At 38.7% G+C, this 16799-nt stretch overlaps 1 protein-coding gene across 1 annotated transcript; it reads left to right on the plus strand.

Annotated features, from left to right (window-relative positions):
- Window positions 1-358: 358 nt before the first annotated feature.
- ABCB10 (ATP-binding cassette, sub-family B (MDR/TAP), member 10) lies at window positions 359-16582 on the plus strand (the record flags this gene model as incomplete). Its single annotated transcript, XM_009867896.1, has 12 exons — window positions 359-559; window positions 896-1098; window positions 3021-3155; window positions 4975-5121; window positions 5884-6019; window positions 8217-8312; window positions 12164-12373; window positions 12653-12732; window positions 13358-13538; window positions 13781-13824; window positions 15330-15364; window positions 15980-16582. Coding segments are annotated over 12 exons (1760 nt in total), but the record flags the coding sequence as incomplete, so codon positions are not given.
- Window positions 16583-16799: the final 217 nt, after the last annotated feature.

Genomic DNA, 16799 nt, shown 5'->3' on the forward strand with positions numbered 1-16799 from the left:
CCAAACAGGAGTTGAGGATTGTGGGTTAGATGTGGAAAATTTGGTAAGTGTCAATACTCTCTAAGGATGACCTCTGTGAAAAGTTAACCTTGTTGGATGATGGTGTAGAAGGTTAGACAAGAAAAGCAATTCCAACTCTGTACACAGAGGTTTTCGAGATCTTAAAATGTGTCTAAGTTAGTTTATACAGCGACTTAAAATATCCTGCTCAGAATTGGGCCTAAAAGGATGCTGATTCTTTAATACTGGCACTAGTGAGCTTAATAGAATTTTCAAGTGAAAAATTATTTTATATGTACTATTAATGATCTTACAAATTCAGAATGATTTTTCTTTCCTTTTCCATGTTGATTTGCAGCTGCTGTTGGCTTTCTGACAGTTTCCAGTGTCATTACCATGTCAGCTCCTTTCTTTCTGGGGAAAGTTATTGATGTTATTTATACAAACCCCAGTGAAGACTTCACTGACAGCCTGACCAGCCTGTGTGCCTTGTTGAGTGGAATCTTTTTGTGTGGTGCTGCTGCTAATGCTATCCGTGTCTACCTCATGCAGACTGCAGGTAAAAACAGAAGCAAAAAAGTATTACTGAGAGTCATCTTTTCTCACAGAGTCAAGATATCTAATGATATGAAATAAATTCTTGGCACTGGCTGAGAGATTCTCCTGGAATTAGTAGCTTCTTTAACCAGATCAAAGGTAGAGTAATAGTGCAAAGATAAGTGTGCAGGAATAATTGCTTATTTTTATTTACTGTTACATGACATCTTAAAGCTCACTCTCTTCTGGTGTATTAAAACTCTGTAACGTGACTTGTTCAGTGTTGCATAATCCTGTGATTTTTATATCATTGGTAAAATTTTGTGTGCCGTCCTTGACTGACTTCTGTTTCTGACAGGACAAAGAATTGTGAAACATTTGAGAACAACCATGTTCTCTTCTATTCTGAAGCAAGAAACCGCTTTCTTTGACAAGACCAGAACAGGAGAGTTGATAAACCGCTTGTCTTCAGATACAGCCCTCTTGGGTCGTTCAGTGACTGAAAACCTTTCAGATGGGCTCAGGGCAGGAGCACAAGCATCTGTGGGGGTCGGAATGATGGTATGGTTGTCTCTTCCCTCATTGTCACTCCTTATAGTTTCACGTATGTTTCAGTTCTGTTAGGTCATGTGTGGATGTGATTCAGTCCAGAAACTGTTGGGTCTTCTTGGATGGACATCACTGGTTATCTGCAACAAATTGTTTATACTTTCTTGCAATAGACAATGTACCTGTGGCCACTTGATGTTCACTCACAAGCCAAAATATGGAGAAGGAATGTTGGAAATGAACTACTGTTGCTGCTCAAATTTATCAAGCAAAGTTTAGTAGCAAAATGCTTAACTCAGTGCTTACTGAAGATGCTAAAATCAGTGACAACATTCACATGGTTGTAGGTAAATAAAGTGTGAAGGGCATGATATGAAAGTCATTGAAGTTGGTTGATTCTGATTAAGGCCTAACTGAGCAAAGGCAGCACTCAATATCAAATTACTGCTGAGGATTTTTATGACAAGTGTTAGTCTTTCTCCTGCAGTGCATCAGTAAAGAATGTATTTATGTAGGCAGTGTGGTACTGAAGGCTTCAGGGCAGTGCATCAGTTAGTATTCCTTCATGGTCATGGAATCACAGGATGTTTGGGTTGGAAGGGACCTCTGGAGATCATCTAGCCCAGCCCCCCAGCCCCCCAGCCAGAGCAGGATCCCCTACAGTAGATCACACAGGAACACGTCCAGGCAGGTTTTGAATGTCTACAAAGGAGACTCCACAACCTCTCTGGGCAGCCTGTGCCAGTGCTCTGTCACCCTCATAGTGGAAAAGTTTTTCCTTATGTTTATGTGGAGCCTCTTGTGCTTCAGCTTGCACTCGTTCCCCCTTGTCAGTTGGTTTACATAAAAATCTGACTTCCCTTAATGGTTTTTGTGGCATTAATTTTGTTACGGTTGTCTGAGAGAAGATACGTTGGTGGCGATTATCTTAAATGAAGTTGTGGTAATTTCTGCTCTCTAACTGGAGTTGAAAGCAGAGAGCAACAAGTCTCTTAAAAATGAGTTTCTAATACTGATGTTACTAGGAATTGTTAAGTATTTCCACTATGAATCTTTAAAGCTTTAATAGTTTGTTGCTGTGAAGAATTATGGCTGTCTGTATTTATCAGAGTCTAAGGTTTTATCTTACCATAGGTTAAATGGAGTAACTTTATATAAGGCATTCTGCTCAGAAATGCTGCCCTGATATAGTCTTAAAAGATGGGCTAGAAAAGCTTGCCCAGAAAGAAAATATTATGAAATAATTATAAAGCCTGTCAATTAAGTGGATTTTCAGATTTTCTGGAGATTGTTGTTTTCAAGACAGAAAGCAATATGAAATGAAAATACATTAGTTCTAATTTCAATAAATCTTATGTAGAGAACCTATTTAGGAGCTTTGATGATTGCTACGAATGATAAGGTTTTGCAAAATTAAATTAAACCCATTATTCCAGGTTATGAGCATTTGTGGGTGCTGGGGAACACTCATGACTCCATCTGTTCTTCAGTTACCAGGAAGTAGCATACCGTATTTCTTTTCCTAAACTTTCTGTATTACACCATCTATTTAACAGGTTTGAAAGCGCTTTGTAAACAATGTAATAGCTTATGTCTTTCAGAATCCCCAAGAGATTTCCGTATAGGCCTGTTGTTCACTGGCAGGTTAAGATACTTGGCTAAGATCACAGAGTGAACCAGTGAGAAAGCTAGAAATGAAATTCAGACCTCTTTGATGGTAATCCTTTGTTCCAGCCATGGGATACATCCCAAATGCTGTGGAGGACTGAATATTTTGCCTGGGAGAAATAAAACATGATAAATGAAAGCATGGCATTACTAGATTACAAACCTACTAGTTTTAGAAAACTCTAGCGTGTGATGTTGCACTTGAGTATCCCAGTGGTTATTTTTAATTGGAATGCTAACCCCTGACACATACCTTTTTCTTCTAGTTTTTTGTGTCTCCTAGCCTTGCTGCATTTGTTTTGAGTATTGTGCCACCCTTGGCTGTCCTGGCTGTGATTTATGGAAGATACTTGCGAAAACTTACTAAAATAACCCAGGATTCTCTTGCAGAAGCAACACAGGTAATCTTGTAAGAGATTCTTTCTGGTTAACTTCGAAGTTCTAGTTTATTGAGGTTAATATCTCTGAAGTTACAGATCTTCTGAAGATAATTGTACGATTTGTTGCCGTTAAGTCGTGCTGAGCCTGCAGTTTTGCACCTGAGTAGTGTGAAAGATAAACATCAGCAACATTTATTTGTAGATCTCGAAAACAACTATGCTTTGACTGTCCAAAAAGTAACGTGGAAATACCAGGCCTTGAGAATTTGGAAATGTAGGAAGGGGTAAGGAGCTTAGACTTTAGCTTTGTGAAAGCTTAAAAAAAAAAAGAAATCAGCACATTAAAGTGTTGTGTAATTTGGTACCTGGGTTTGAAAAACACTTTTCCTGGACTATGGTTATGAATTTGAAGCCATCAGAAGCACCCTAGATGCATCCATCTTTTAAGATTTTGCTGTTGTCAGCTCTTCAATGTTTATGAAGCTTTACATTTCTTAAACTTTTCTGGGCATCTCAGCACATACTCAGATATTTGGGAGGAGAGTAGAGGAAACTCTTGTTTCTAAAGAGGCCGTTGTAAAGGGGCCTTCACTGTGTTTGCTAACTGCACTGGAATATTGCAAAGCACTGTCAGAGAATAGGAGTGATAGTGACCTCTTCCTCACAGGCTGAAGGTGGGGAAACATTATGAAAAAGCAAAGAAGTGTAATTAGGAAAGATCTAGTTAAACAAACCACAGTTGTCAGCTGTTTTATATTTGGGTTTTCCTTGGTACTGCAAACTAACCATGCAGAAGTAAGAATAACCCTCTTCTGTTTGTCTTCCTCATCCCATGTTGAAGGGAAGATTCTGCATTTTTAAACCAGGTGTGGGACTTCACATGAGCAAGCACTTTCAGCGTTCCATTCAAATTTTCAGGTTGAATGGAGAATAGAAGAAGGAGAATTATATTTTTTCTATCTATTTTTACTCAGAAAAGGGAGCCTTGCTTTTTGTAAGACCATCACAGTGTCTATTAAGAACTTAGTCGGACTGTTTACAACTGACTTACTTAATGTTAGAATTAATACTTTGCTGTTCAGAAGTTAAAATAAAATACTGAGTTGAAACTAGACATTAGTAGTTGAGGTAAATTAATTCCCAGTGTTGCTTTGATCAAATGGGTGGAATTATTTCAGGAAATAACTGCAGCCTTTCTTGGGTGGTTTAGTGTAGAATGAAATTTTATTTTTTTTTTCCCCTTCCCACATTGCTAATGCAAGTTATTATGAATAGTGGTTTCCCCATGTTTGTGGTTCACATCAAATTAAGGGTGTTTTTTAATCCTACTTTATAATTTTCTATCTCTGCTAGCACTAAAGGCAATCTTAGAGTTCTTTTTAAACTGCCTGGGCGTGCATTTTACTTTTAATTTAACAGACTTAAAAAAAAAAAAGGAGGGGGTGCTGGGGAGGAGGAGGGCATGAGAAATTTTCCAGTGATATCCAAAAGAATAGTGTAGTGATAGCGATTTAACTTTCAAATGTTTTGTATCACACAGAATCACAGAATGTTCGGGGTTGGAAGGGACCTCTAAAGATCATCTAGTCCAACCCCCCTGCCAGAGCAGGATCACCTACAGCAGGTCACACAGGAACACGTCCAGGCAGGTTTTGAATGTCTCCAGAGGAGGAGACTCCACAACCTCCCTGGGCAGCCTGTGCCAGTGATCTCTCACCCTCACAGGGAAAAAGTTTTTCCTAATGTTTGTGGAACCTCCTCTGTACTATGAACCCCCTATGTAATATGAACATTCCAAATTGTGCATCTGTGTATATGTTTGTTCTTTGCTTTATTGTAGTTAGCTGAAGAGCGTATTGGAAACATAAGAACAGTTCGAGCTTTTGGGCAAGAAATGGCTGAGATGGAGAAGTATTCAAATAAAGCTGATTATGTGCTACAGCTGGCTAAAAAAGAGGCACTAGCTCGGGCAGGCTTCTTTGGAGCAGTAAGTGTAATTTGATGAAAGTAAAACCAACTATGTTATGCCAAGTGTCAATTACTTCAAAATGCATGAGGGTACTTACAAATCTGCAAATAAATAAATTGGACTGACATAAAACTGTGGGAAGACTGGGCTTTAATTAGTCTAAATTGCCGTGAAACTGCACCTCAAGATACAGGGGTATGATAAAAGTTCAAGCTTCTGTTTCTGCCCCACACCCTCATAGCCTGGTGCTATTTATCTGAACCCATGCCTCCTATTCAAGGAACTAAACCAGTGGAAACCTTCCCCCACCCTCTGTCTTTTACACGTTTGGCTTGCTGATGAGATGAGCTTCAGTGCAAAGGGAGCTGGGGTGGAGGAGGGAGGGTGGGATTGCATTTTTTCATAGTAGCTTATAGTGAGTGCTTTAATAATATTCTGACACTGCAACATAACTGCAGACTATCAGCTCTTCTCCTTTAACAATGGTTGAGAATAATGTTTCCTTTCTGTATTGGAGAAAAAAAACCCAACAATGAAAGGTTGCTCACTTTTTGAATGCTTGTTAGATGGCGCAGTGCAGTACCGCTGGATATCTGCCTGGCTGTTGGCTTGGTTTGCTTTAGAATTGGTTTTGTGCAAATTTAACTGAGTCCTCTAAAAATCTAGATACCTAAAGTATAGGAGTTCTTTTATTAGAAGGAATATTCTGAAACAACATTTTAGAGGATGAAGTTTAAGATGTATGTGACAAAATCTGCCTCTTTTTTTTTTTTTTCTTAGACTGGCCTGTCTGGAAACTTAATTGTCCTCTCGGTCTTATACAAAGGAGGATTACTAATGGGCAATGCCTACATGACAGTTGGCGAACTCTCATCTTTCCTAATGTATGCTTTCTGGGTTGGAATAAGCATTGGAGGTATGGAATGAGAAATTAGGTTTTTCTTCACTTCAAAGCATCACAGTCAGTATAGGGGTGGGAGGGAAGAAGCTCTTAAAAGATGTATCTTTCTTAAAAAGTCTCTTCCAAATGATCTTCCCAAGAAATCACATATAGTTTCTTTTTCCAAAGAGTTAATGAAAATAGTAATTTGTAACTTAATATAAGCCTTCCATTTTCCCAAAGGAGTACAGAGCTTGTAGTGTTCAATATGTGTACACGACAGATACATATTACTTTAATTTTCTTTGGGTCTAAATGAAGATTCCTAGTATATTGTGTAAAGAAATAATACTGGTGTTATATTTTTTACAAAATATGTAGGTTTGTATTAAACTTACTATACTTAGAAAGACACATAGGATTTAGCTGTAATTCAGTATAAAGTGTGAGCTGGAAGAATAAACAGAGTGCCAGCAGAAGACTACACTATGGTGCTAACCTTTTGTTTTTCCTTACTGACTGATGGCTCCTTGAGGCTCAGACTCTGTAATCTACTGGCCCAGAAGTAAACTATATCTTTTTGACGGGGTAGTCTTCACTATTGCATACAGGCAGAAATGAAGATAAGGTACTTTGAAGTTTGACAGCTGATTGGAAGCGTTCCTCTTTAGAATGAGTGTGTTAACTTCTGATAGACTGTCAGGGCAGTGAAGCTCATCTGTACTTTTCTGAGACTAAGCCTGGGAAGCACAAAGATGAGCCTGAGGGCAAAATTCACAAAACCTGCTTCCTTGAAAATCAAAATTTCAGTGGCACCCATTTCACCTAACAAAACCCTTTCTTCTCTACTCTAATCATCCAAGTTTGGTCAACAGACACATACCTGGCACTTGGAAAACATGGGACAAATTAATGTTAAATAAATGAAAAATAAGATTAGAAGCACTGATAAAATGCCATTGAATTAGCTTTTTTTTGCTATGAAATCTTTTTAAAATCTGCTTAAGAATATAGTTATGCACAGAGCTCATTCTCAGAGCCTGAAGTAAATGCGTCTTGCCACAAGAGGCCTGCCTTACTTGGTGTCTACAACACGTGTAAATCTTATGCTAAGTCTGCTCAGTTTATCATCATCAGTATGTATAGGAGTTCATGCAATGAACTGTGAAGTTCACAGCATAATTTGGGACTTTGCCTTTATTGTAACAGTTTGGTGTATTTTCTACAAAGCACTGAACATAGGCTATGAAAATTAAAAACATTTTCTAATTACTATTTGCTGCCCATATTAGATAGTACTTGTTTACAAGCCATTGTGAATTTGCAGACCACAGTGCCTCAGATTCAAGGTGCTCTATGAGACTCAGTGCCTTCTGCTCTAGGGTGTAGGTGCTCTGGCTCTTTCTTCCAAGCAGACAGCATCTCACCATGGCTAGTGCCTTGTGTTGCAAGCTTTCAGATAGTCCTCAGCAGCAGCATGGTGAAATGCCCTGTCTGCTACAGAGAAAGGCTATTTCTCTAAAGTCAGATGCTCTTCTTCCTGAACAGATAAACAGAGTTTCTTCAGTATATGCAAGCTTAAGCATATCAGCATTTTCTTTTTTTTTTCTTCAGAGTGATTTGCTTTACAGATTTAAATAAGAATGGTGAATAAGGGTCGTTGGTAGCTCTCAGGTGTTAAATCAACATAGAACATAGAACCATAGAATATTTTTGGTTGGCAGAGACCTTCAAGATCAAGTCCAACCTTTGTCCTAACCCTGTCAACACCACTAAACCATCTCCCTCAGCACAATATCCACCTGTCTCTTAAACACCCCCAGGGATGGTGACTCAACCACCTCCACGGGCAGCCTGTTCCAATGCCTGACAACCCTCTCAGTCAAGAAATTCTTCCCAATATCCAACCTGACTCTCCTTTGGCACAATTTAAGGCAATTTCCCCTTGTCCTGTCAGTTACCAACAGGGAGAACAGACCAACCCCTGCCTCGCTACAACCTCCTTCCAGGTAGTTGTAGAGAGCGATGAGGTCTCCCCTTCCTCTCCTCCAGGCTAAACAGCCCCAGATCCCTCAGCCATTCCTCATACGACATGTTTGATAGTGTGTTGGAGTAAAAAAATCCCAAACGCATCTGATGCTTCAGTGCTGGTGATTAAATGTATAATGTGGGTTTTGTCTCCTATGTCTTTCATTACATATGAATGCATAATACTGATCTACTTTTTGTTTAGGTCTAAGTTCTTTTTATTCTGAGCTGATGAAAGGACTAGGTGCTGGTGGACGTCTATGGGAACTTATTGAAAGGAGGCCCCAGCTTCCATTTAATGGTGAGTCCTTGGTTTTTTATTGTTATTGTTCATAGGTTGATTTTTCTCTTACTGGTTGGCAATACTTAGAAGGATATGTGTAATACTTAAAGGTAGTACTGACTTACTGTCATTTGAAGGAAACTAGATACAGTGTTAATTCTTCTAACTTTTCCAAACTGTGAAACAGATGGTGACTATTTCTTTTAATCAGAAATTTTAGAAGCTGAAAATATAGGGTGTTTTGGTTTGGGTTTTTTTTTCTTTCTTTTTTCTTTAGTTAATTCAGAATATGCTTTAACATATATTACTTTGAAAGTTTCTTGATGGAGGATGTGCTCGTTCCTAGCTTCTTGAAATATTTCTTCGATGACATCACCACTTCCTCTTGGATCAGCTTTAGACTGAAAAGAATAGAAGAAAAAGGAGGGGAGGGAGGAGCTCGTGAGTTTGCTGTGTCTCATATTTCCACTAAAAAGGAGGGGAGGGAGGAGCTCTGAGTTTGCCGTGTCTCATATTTCCACTAAAAGGTTTACCAAGCTCATCTATAATGGCTAAGAAATTAGCAGTCTGAAAAGAGAAGCTTTTGAAACCAGGTGTTTTTCTTTAAATCTCAAGTTTAAGCAATTCACGCTGACCCAGTCAAAGCAGTTCCTTAGTAAGACATGCTAGTTTGAAATCTAACTGGCAAGCACAGCTTGAGGCCTTTCAGCAGCAGATGCCAAACTGAATTTTTGAGTTCTTCTGCTGTAGGAGGGGAGGAATTGAGGCATGGCTGGGGAGTGGAAGGAAGGAAGGAAGGAGTGGAGCTGAGGCAGGCAGTCCCTTTTCTTGAGAGAGTGTGAATGTGCAGGTGCAGCAGGTGTTGCTTTTTAGAATCGTTCGCATCCTTCTCCTCACAGTAGCACTACCCATATCTCTCTATTCTTTAGAGGAGCAAGAAGCTGCACTACCTCTGGGTGAGGGAGCCTTTTTCTGTGTGAGCAGCCTGCCATACTAGGCAATCTCCCAGTGTAATGTATGCAAGTGTTGGACATGGTAACACGGTTGTAACATTTTCATATAGCTGCACTGTTCTAAGGATATAAACAAGGAACTGTTTAATCACACAGATAGTGACATCCAGAAAACAATCTTCATTTTATAGACAGAACATAAATCAGACAAAGTTTCAGACATACATGTAGCATAGGCTTACAGAAAGCTACTTTTAAGTTTCCTTTCAGTATAAACTAAATACATAGTGTGAGAAATATAAGTGTGATTCGTGTCAAAAGATACAGTATCAAGAATGCTGATGCAGCAACTACAGATGGGTTTTGACCACAATCTGTAGAGTAAATTGTCTCAGAGAGCCTTGAAAATTTACAACTTCCTTATCAGGCACAGAAAAGATAAAAACTAAAAACAGGATGTGTAATTAGTTTAAATGTCTGTGACTATCATACATTGTTTCAGAATGTCTGTGACTATTATATATTGCTTCAGAATGTCTGCGACTACTATATATTGCTTTAGCAAGTTTTGCAGAACTTCCTCCCAAAGACCCCAGAGGAATGAGCAACCCCCTCCTCAACTGCTGGCTTTGCATAATTTTCCCAAGGGCTACAATATAAAAGAGAGAAGACTCCGAACTCCGGCGCTGCTGTTGGTAGAGCAGAGGCTCCCCGGCACGCCCAGCGCTGTTTGCTTATTGCCCTTTTCACCTTTTTATTGTAACATTTTACAAATAAATTTATAAATTAACCTATTGGACTCTGAGCGTTTATAACAATAGGAAAAGATATAAGCTTTTGTTTCAAAACCCCATTAGAGTTGATTTCTGGCTCATCAGACAAGAAAGCCAAGAAACTATTTCTCTGCGGTCCAAACCCACGTGAAACATCTACTTTCTTGACTCTTTGTTTTTGGGGAACTCCAGCTGTTGTTGGTGACAACAAGTATTTCAGGGAAAAAATATGTCTTTTGTTCCTGTATCTAAAATCCAAACAAAGGAAAAAGCACAATCTTTTATATAGCTCTTAGATATTTTCACAGTGATATTTAGAGGTGGTACCAGACTTCCTATATTGCAGCAGATTTCAGGGTTTCAGCCTATGGAATAGACTCTGCAATAACTCGAACTGAGATTAAAGATAAGCAACTACTTGTTACTTCGGTAACAGTAAGTACTATGCTGCTAGCACAGGATTTAGCAAATTAATTTCCTTTCCCAAAGGAAGGTTTACAGACCATTGTGCTTTTACATAGCAAACAAGTTACAATGTGTATGTCCGTGGGTTACAAACTGCACGCTCTTGTCTTTGCCATTCCTGTGCTAGTACAGTTAAACTGAAATCCTGGAGAAGAGGAAGGAATCTGAGAAAAAGAAAAGCAAAATAAACTATTTGCTGTAGAAACAGCAGGACCAGTGAAATCTTGATTGCTGCTGATGTCTGGCTGTGTTTCCTGACCACGGTTACTGTTTAACCGACCACGGGCACGTGCTACCGTGTGCTGTGGCTAACTGGGGGTTACTTGTGTGCTGCATCTGGAAAGAATTAAGGGCTTTGAATTGCATGTCTCTAGCATGAACAGACACTACTTGGGCATTGCTCTGATGCTGCCGATTTCCATAAAACTGGCAGGAACCCCGACAGCGAGACTCTGTCCTTTGGGAATGCAGCAGCACTGTACAATTAGTTTGCTTTGTGTGAAAATGCATCATTGGGATTTAACAGGGCTGGAAAAAAATTGTGTTTCTTTGTCTTACTTATTTATAAGCTTTTTCTAGTACTGATATTCTTTTAAGGTAATTGTTTAAATCAAATGCTGTGCTCCAGAAAGAAGCTGGAAGAAGAGGAAGGAGACAGTCTCTTCTTAGTGGTGCCCAGCAATAGAACAAGAAATAATGGATTTAAGTTAGAACATAGGAAGTTCCATCTCAACATGAGCAGAAATTTCTTTCCTGTGAGGGTGACAGAGCACTGGCACAGGCTGCCCAGAGAGGTTGTGGAGTCTCCTTCTCCAGAGACTTTCAAAACCCGCCTGGACGTGTTCCTGTGTGACCTACTGTAGGTGATCCTGCTTTGGCAGGGGGGTTGGACTAGATGATCTGCAGAGGTCCCTTCCAACCCTGAACATTCTGTGATTCTGTGATTTTATTTAACTTTGGCAAGCATTCATAAGGGTTTGTTACGGTATTTCACGTACTCAGTTTCAGTGAACTATTGTATAAGAGTTATGCCTCTGCCTGTTGTCTTGAATTAATTAGATACTCTTTGCACTAAAAAAAATCAACCCAAAACAAAAAAAAGACACTAAAAATGGCCAGTAATGCAACAAACCTAGCAGCGGCTTTATTCTGGTGAGAAGTTACCCAGTTAACAAGTAGTGGAGAGGGAACTGCTCATGTTCAAAGAGGAGGGTATTTCAGCATAGTGAAAGGGCAGGAAGTGATTTGCAATGTTTGTCTGTTTACTGGTGTTCTATGGCAACAGGACTTTGGCCTTCAACAATGCTCTTCTGTTTCATTGCTCCTAATTGACAATACTTAAATCTATAATATGTTTAAAAACTGAGATAATTCTAGTGGAAATGAACATTGCTAGTTGGTGGGTATTAGCAAGATGCAAATTCTCCCTCTTGCTGTAGGTAGCCTGCAGGTCCGTTGTTGGTGAGCAACCTGAAATTGCCTTCAGGAACCAGTGGTGTACCACACTGATTCAGTCATGGCTGAAACGTAACCCCCGTGGTCCTGAATTGTGGCTCGCAGCTGTCCCTGGATTTAACATGGAGTTTAGATATTTCTGTTGAGCATCTGTAAAGCAAATTCTGGGAGTACTGAGCTGATTTTTGTTTCTGTTTGCTTTTCTGTATTATTTGTCATACAGACGGAATCACTTTAGGCAAAGACGCATTTAGAGGTGCTTTGGAATTCAAGGACGTTGAGTTTGCCTATCCAACACGTCCAGAAACATCCATTTTCAAAGATTTCAGCCTTTCCATTCCAGCTGGCTCCGTTATGGCTCTGGTTGGCCCAAGTGGTACAGGGAAATCGACTATTGTGTCCCTTCTGCTAAGATTGTATGATCCTATCTCAGGTATGTTTTGTGTGTTGCTCTCATTAGTGACAATTGATGGTTTGCATCTCAGATACATCTTACAAAGAGTCAGAGGTCCCTGTGCTTGAGGTCCTCATGTGACTATTCCACTGGTGCTTCCCTCTGGGATGTGTGGTTGCCCTGTGCTGGTCCCTGCATGGTTTTGCATTTCTGATCCATCGGTATGTGATTCCTCAGGAGCCATTGCTCTCAGCTGTTCTTTCTGCCCCTTTTCAGCACTTTTCAAACCCATTTTACTTGGCTGTTTCTTAATTTAAGGTACTATCACTGTTGATGGCTTTGATATCCGTCAGTTAAATCCACTGTGGTTCAGGACAAAGATTGGAACCGTGAGTCAGGTAAGGAAGGAAAAAGAAAAAAAAGCTAAGTGAATGAAATAACTTTTGTGTGATCAACTAGCTGTGCCTCACTTTTCTTTTTAAAAAATGCTTCTCAGTGAAATCCTTCCATCTCATAATAACTGCTGTTGTGTATGCTTTGTTCTAACAATAAGTATTCAGAGCTAGTCCCTTTATTCTGAGGTCTGTTTTTACATAATCATAGAGATGCAGAGTGTTAGCTTAGAAGTGTGCCATGAAATCTCTGTAGAAATTAACAGAATAATTATCATTGCAAACAATGATATGTAATGAAGTGCAAAGGCAGGTTTTCTGACATTTGGGTGAATAGCTCTTTCTGAATTGTTCCTTAAGTCCGAGAAATTGAGGATTATGTTACATTTTGTCAGTTAAAAAAAGCAACTTGTTTTTAATTGTTTTTCACTGCTCATTTTGGTGTTAGGAAAGTATTTTTTGTTATTTTGCTTGGTTTTAATTCAATTAACCCTAGCTTACATGTTCTTTTGTATGGATATAATAGAAATTAATGCTGGGTTTTGCAAATGGAATTTGTTATTTGAAATATAGACAACACATACGTGTAATTACAGGTCTACCACATTAGTTGTGTTTTTGATTTTATCAGGAACCAATTCTGTTCTCCTGTTCTATTGCTGAAAATATTGCCTATGGTGCAGAGGATCCTTCTACTGTGACTGCAGAGGAGATTCAAAAAGTTGCTGAAATAGCTAATGCTGCTAATTTTATCAGAGATTTTCCAAAAGGATTTGACACTGTAGTTGGAGAAAAAGGCATTTTGCTTTCAGGTACAACTTTATATTGCTTATTTTAAGAGTCTGGACTGTTACAGAGCAAAGTAAATATTTTATTAGGTTTTGTTCTCATTTTTTCCCGAGACTCATAGCCAGCCATAAGTATTTTAAAAAAATCTCTCCATCTCCATTCTGCCCCTAAAGTACATGTGCCTCCTTCTGCTGAGCCCAGGCATTCAGGTAAAATTACTTCATATCTGTTTTCCTATTTCAATTTACTGAGCTTTTTCCCCCAGGTGGACAGAAGCAACGAATTGCGATTGCTCGAGCTCTGCTCAAGGTAAGCCAGCACCCAGAGAGTTATTATACTACCTTATGGGGAGGTGGGAAGGGTTAAAAAGGAGAAGCTCTTTCAATGAAAGAGGTGGAAAAATATTTTTGAAACGAAAATTCTATCTTATACATTAATAAGGAAGTTTGAAAGGGCTGAGTGATTTAAACTAAAGACAATTTACTTGTTTAGGTGCTTCTTCCTGTCTTTCAGTCATGTTTTTCAATAGTGCTTGCCAAGGCTGATGGGTGGATCATTGTATAATTGGTCACTTTCATAAGACTGGTCAAGGATTAAGGAAGACTTTTAACAATGTGGTGCCAGTAAACTCATACATGACACTTCTGTCTCTGTTCAGATTTCTGTTGTTCATGGGTTGATTTTTCTGGATTGCAACTTACTAACAATATAGACGCCCTGTCTTGGCTTTGAAGGTAGCTGGTCTGGATTTGAGGCAAGATGCTCTTTTGGGCAGTGTTGTGTCATTATTTTCTTCAAGGGCTGGCGTGGGTCTAGCTTTAGGTCAGACTCTGAGCTGCATGAACTGAAGGAGGCTTCCTAGGATCAGAGAGACGGGGAGTTTGGTTCAGGGACAGCCGTGGGGCCTTGCAGGGAGGCAGATTAGTGCTGTTGCTCAGGTGGAAGTTTCAACCCTTCCTTAACCCAGCTTACATTCACATTAAGCTGCATAGTCTCTCTAGCATCCTAGCATGCCCAGTTCTGCTGGATTGCTAGGAATTTTTCATTATATCGGTGCTCTTTTACTACAAAAGCTGAAAAGCTGATCACATTTCATGTAAAGTACAGTTCATGGGAGTAGAGACTTAATTGGGGGGGGATATAAAAAACAAATGAGTACTTGATGTATGTGTGATTGGGGGTGCAGTGGTGGAGTCCCTTCTCTTGCAGATAAAGTCTCAAGCTTTTACTGTCGACTTAATCAAAGAAGTTTGGGTTATGTACTGTAGTTCAGGAGAGGCCTCTTACGGATTTGAGTGCTGGCATTTTTTTTTAATTATTAATTTAATTAGGAAGAGTGTTCTTAAATACTACATATCTCCTCTGTGGGTGACATACTGCTTGTTGGTAGGTTTTTGCTAGGTTTTATTACTGGACAGTTATATATAGCAGACTGTCCACAAGCAGATCCACATCTTGCATGAAAGATCCACATAAGAGCAGTAAATAGGAAATCAAACTTTTAACCATAGTGCTGCCAAGTATGCATTAAATGTCATCTCCCACATCTAATTTGTATCCTTCAAATAGTTACCAGGTAATAGTATTCTGTTACTTCAGTTTGGAAATTTTGAAGATGGAAGAGTGTTGTTTTTGTTTTGTCATCTTAGCATTTAGATTTCTTAAAAGTAATGCTTTCAATGACACTCAGTTCTTTTGATGAAGTAGGTGCACTTACTTGGAGTTTTAAGCTGTATGAATCATGTTCTCTATTGATATAAGTATTCAGATCTTGTCTGACTGTTATTATAACCAATTTAACTTTTCTTTTCCAGAATCCTAAAATTCTTCTGTTAGATGAAGCAACAAGGTAAGAAAGAAAATAACTAGAAATTTAGAAATGATCTCTCTGTAAAACTCAGATTTGGGAGGTGTCCTCTCCTCTTTTTTCTTTGCATGCCCTTGTACAAATTGTCTAGCCCCTTATTTTTCTCTACGCACAAAAAGAGTGTGCTTTCTAGAATACGTGAATTGGTTAAGAGACCCGTGATAAAAGCTGTTTATGCAAAGTGGAAAGGATAGCTGGTACACTGTGTTGTAATTTTTCATGGAATTATTTTTGTAATATGCAACTTGATTTTGAACCATCTACTTAAAACCTTTTTTATATGTTTAGTTCAAATGAAGAGCTTACTGTAAAAGAGAAATTATTATACTGCATTATAGCTTATTTTTGTTTGCTGAAATAATTTGGTGTTGTTTTTCCGTGCATATTTTTGCATATGAGAATATGTAATGCTTGTAACTTGGATGTGTGCGCTGAGCATATTCTCAAAACTTGCCTTCAGTTCCATTGGTTCATCTTCACCAACAACAGCAAGAGTTTGCAGTTCTAGCAAAATAAGCGTAACGTACACAAAAGTAACCTGTCCTAAAATAACAAATACCCTCTTCTCTGTCTTCCCCACTTCCAATTTCTTACTAGTGCTTTGGATGCTGAAAATGAATATCTGGTGCAAGAAGCTCTGGACCGGCTGATGGAAGGGAGGACAGTCCTAATTATTGCTCATCGTCTGTCTACTATTCAGAATGCTGATTTTGTTGCAGTCCTTGGTCAGGGTAAAATTCTTGAATGTGGAAAACATGAGGAACTACTTGCAAATCCAAATGGACTTTTCAGGAAACTAATGCAGAAACAAGCTTTTCTTCAGAACAGTGATGCTTTTGCGTTAGATTTACCATCCAGAGAAAAGGGTGTGTTAAAAGAAAATATATGAGAGAATGTATGAATAATGGAAGCTTACAAACTACAAAGAATATAACTTATGTTTCACTTCTGTAAAGTAAATGTTATATTTTTCCAAAATGTACAAAATTTTCTTTTGAAACTGCAATGTGTTTAAACTTTTTATCAAAAGCTTTTTAATAATTATTGCAACTTTTTAAAATGTCTTTCACATTGAGATAATTTCAGTGTATAGATTTTTCTGCTTTGTGTTTTGTTGATACCGTTTAGAGTCTTGTTGGCTGTACTGCACTGTATCATGATGTGCTGCATTCTCAAGTAAGTTAAGTATTTTAAGGGTAATTAAATGACAATCTTATAATTTTCATATCATTGTATCTTTTCAAGTAACTTTTGCTTTCTGTGCATGTCAGTAGTCTTAAAATACTGGAATTCAAAAAAAAGTGTGACACTAACGTGCTCTGAAATTTGTCTGACTTGCACTGCACTGTTCTTTCACTTAGCAGCTGTACTGAAATGTGAAAGTTGATTATTGACACCACCTACAGTTCCTGTAGAG

This window comes from Apaloderma vittatum, unplaced genomic scaffold, assembly GCF_000703405.1.
Source record: "Apaloderma vittatum isolate BGI_N311 unplaced genomic scaffold, ASM70340v1 scaffold13094, whole genome shotgun sequence".
Classification (NCBI taxonomy): Eukaryota; Metazoa; Chordata; class Aves; order Trogoniformes; family Trogonidae; genus Apaloderma; species Apaloderma vittatum.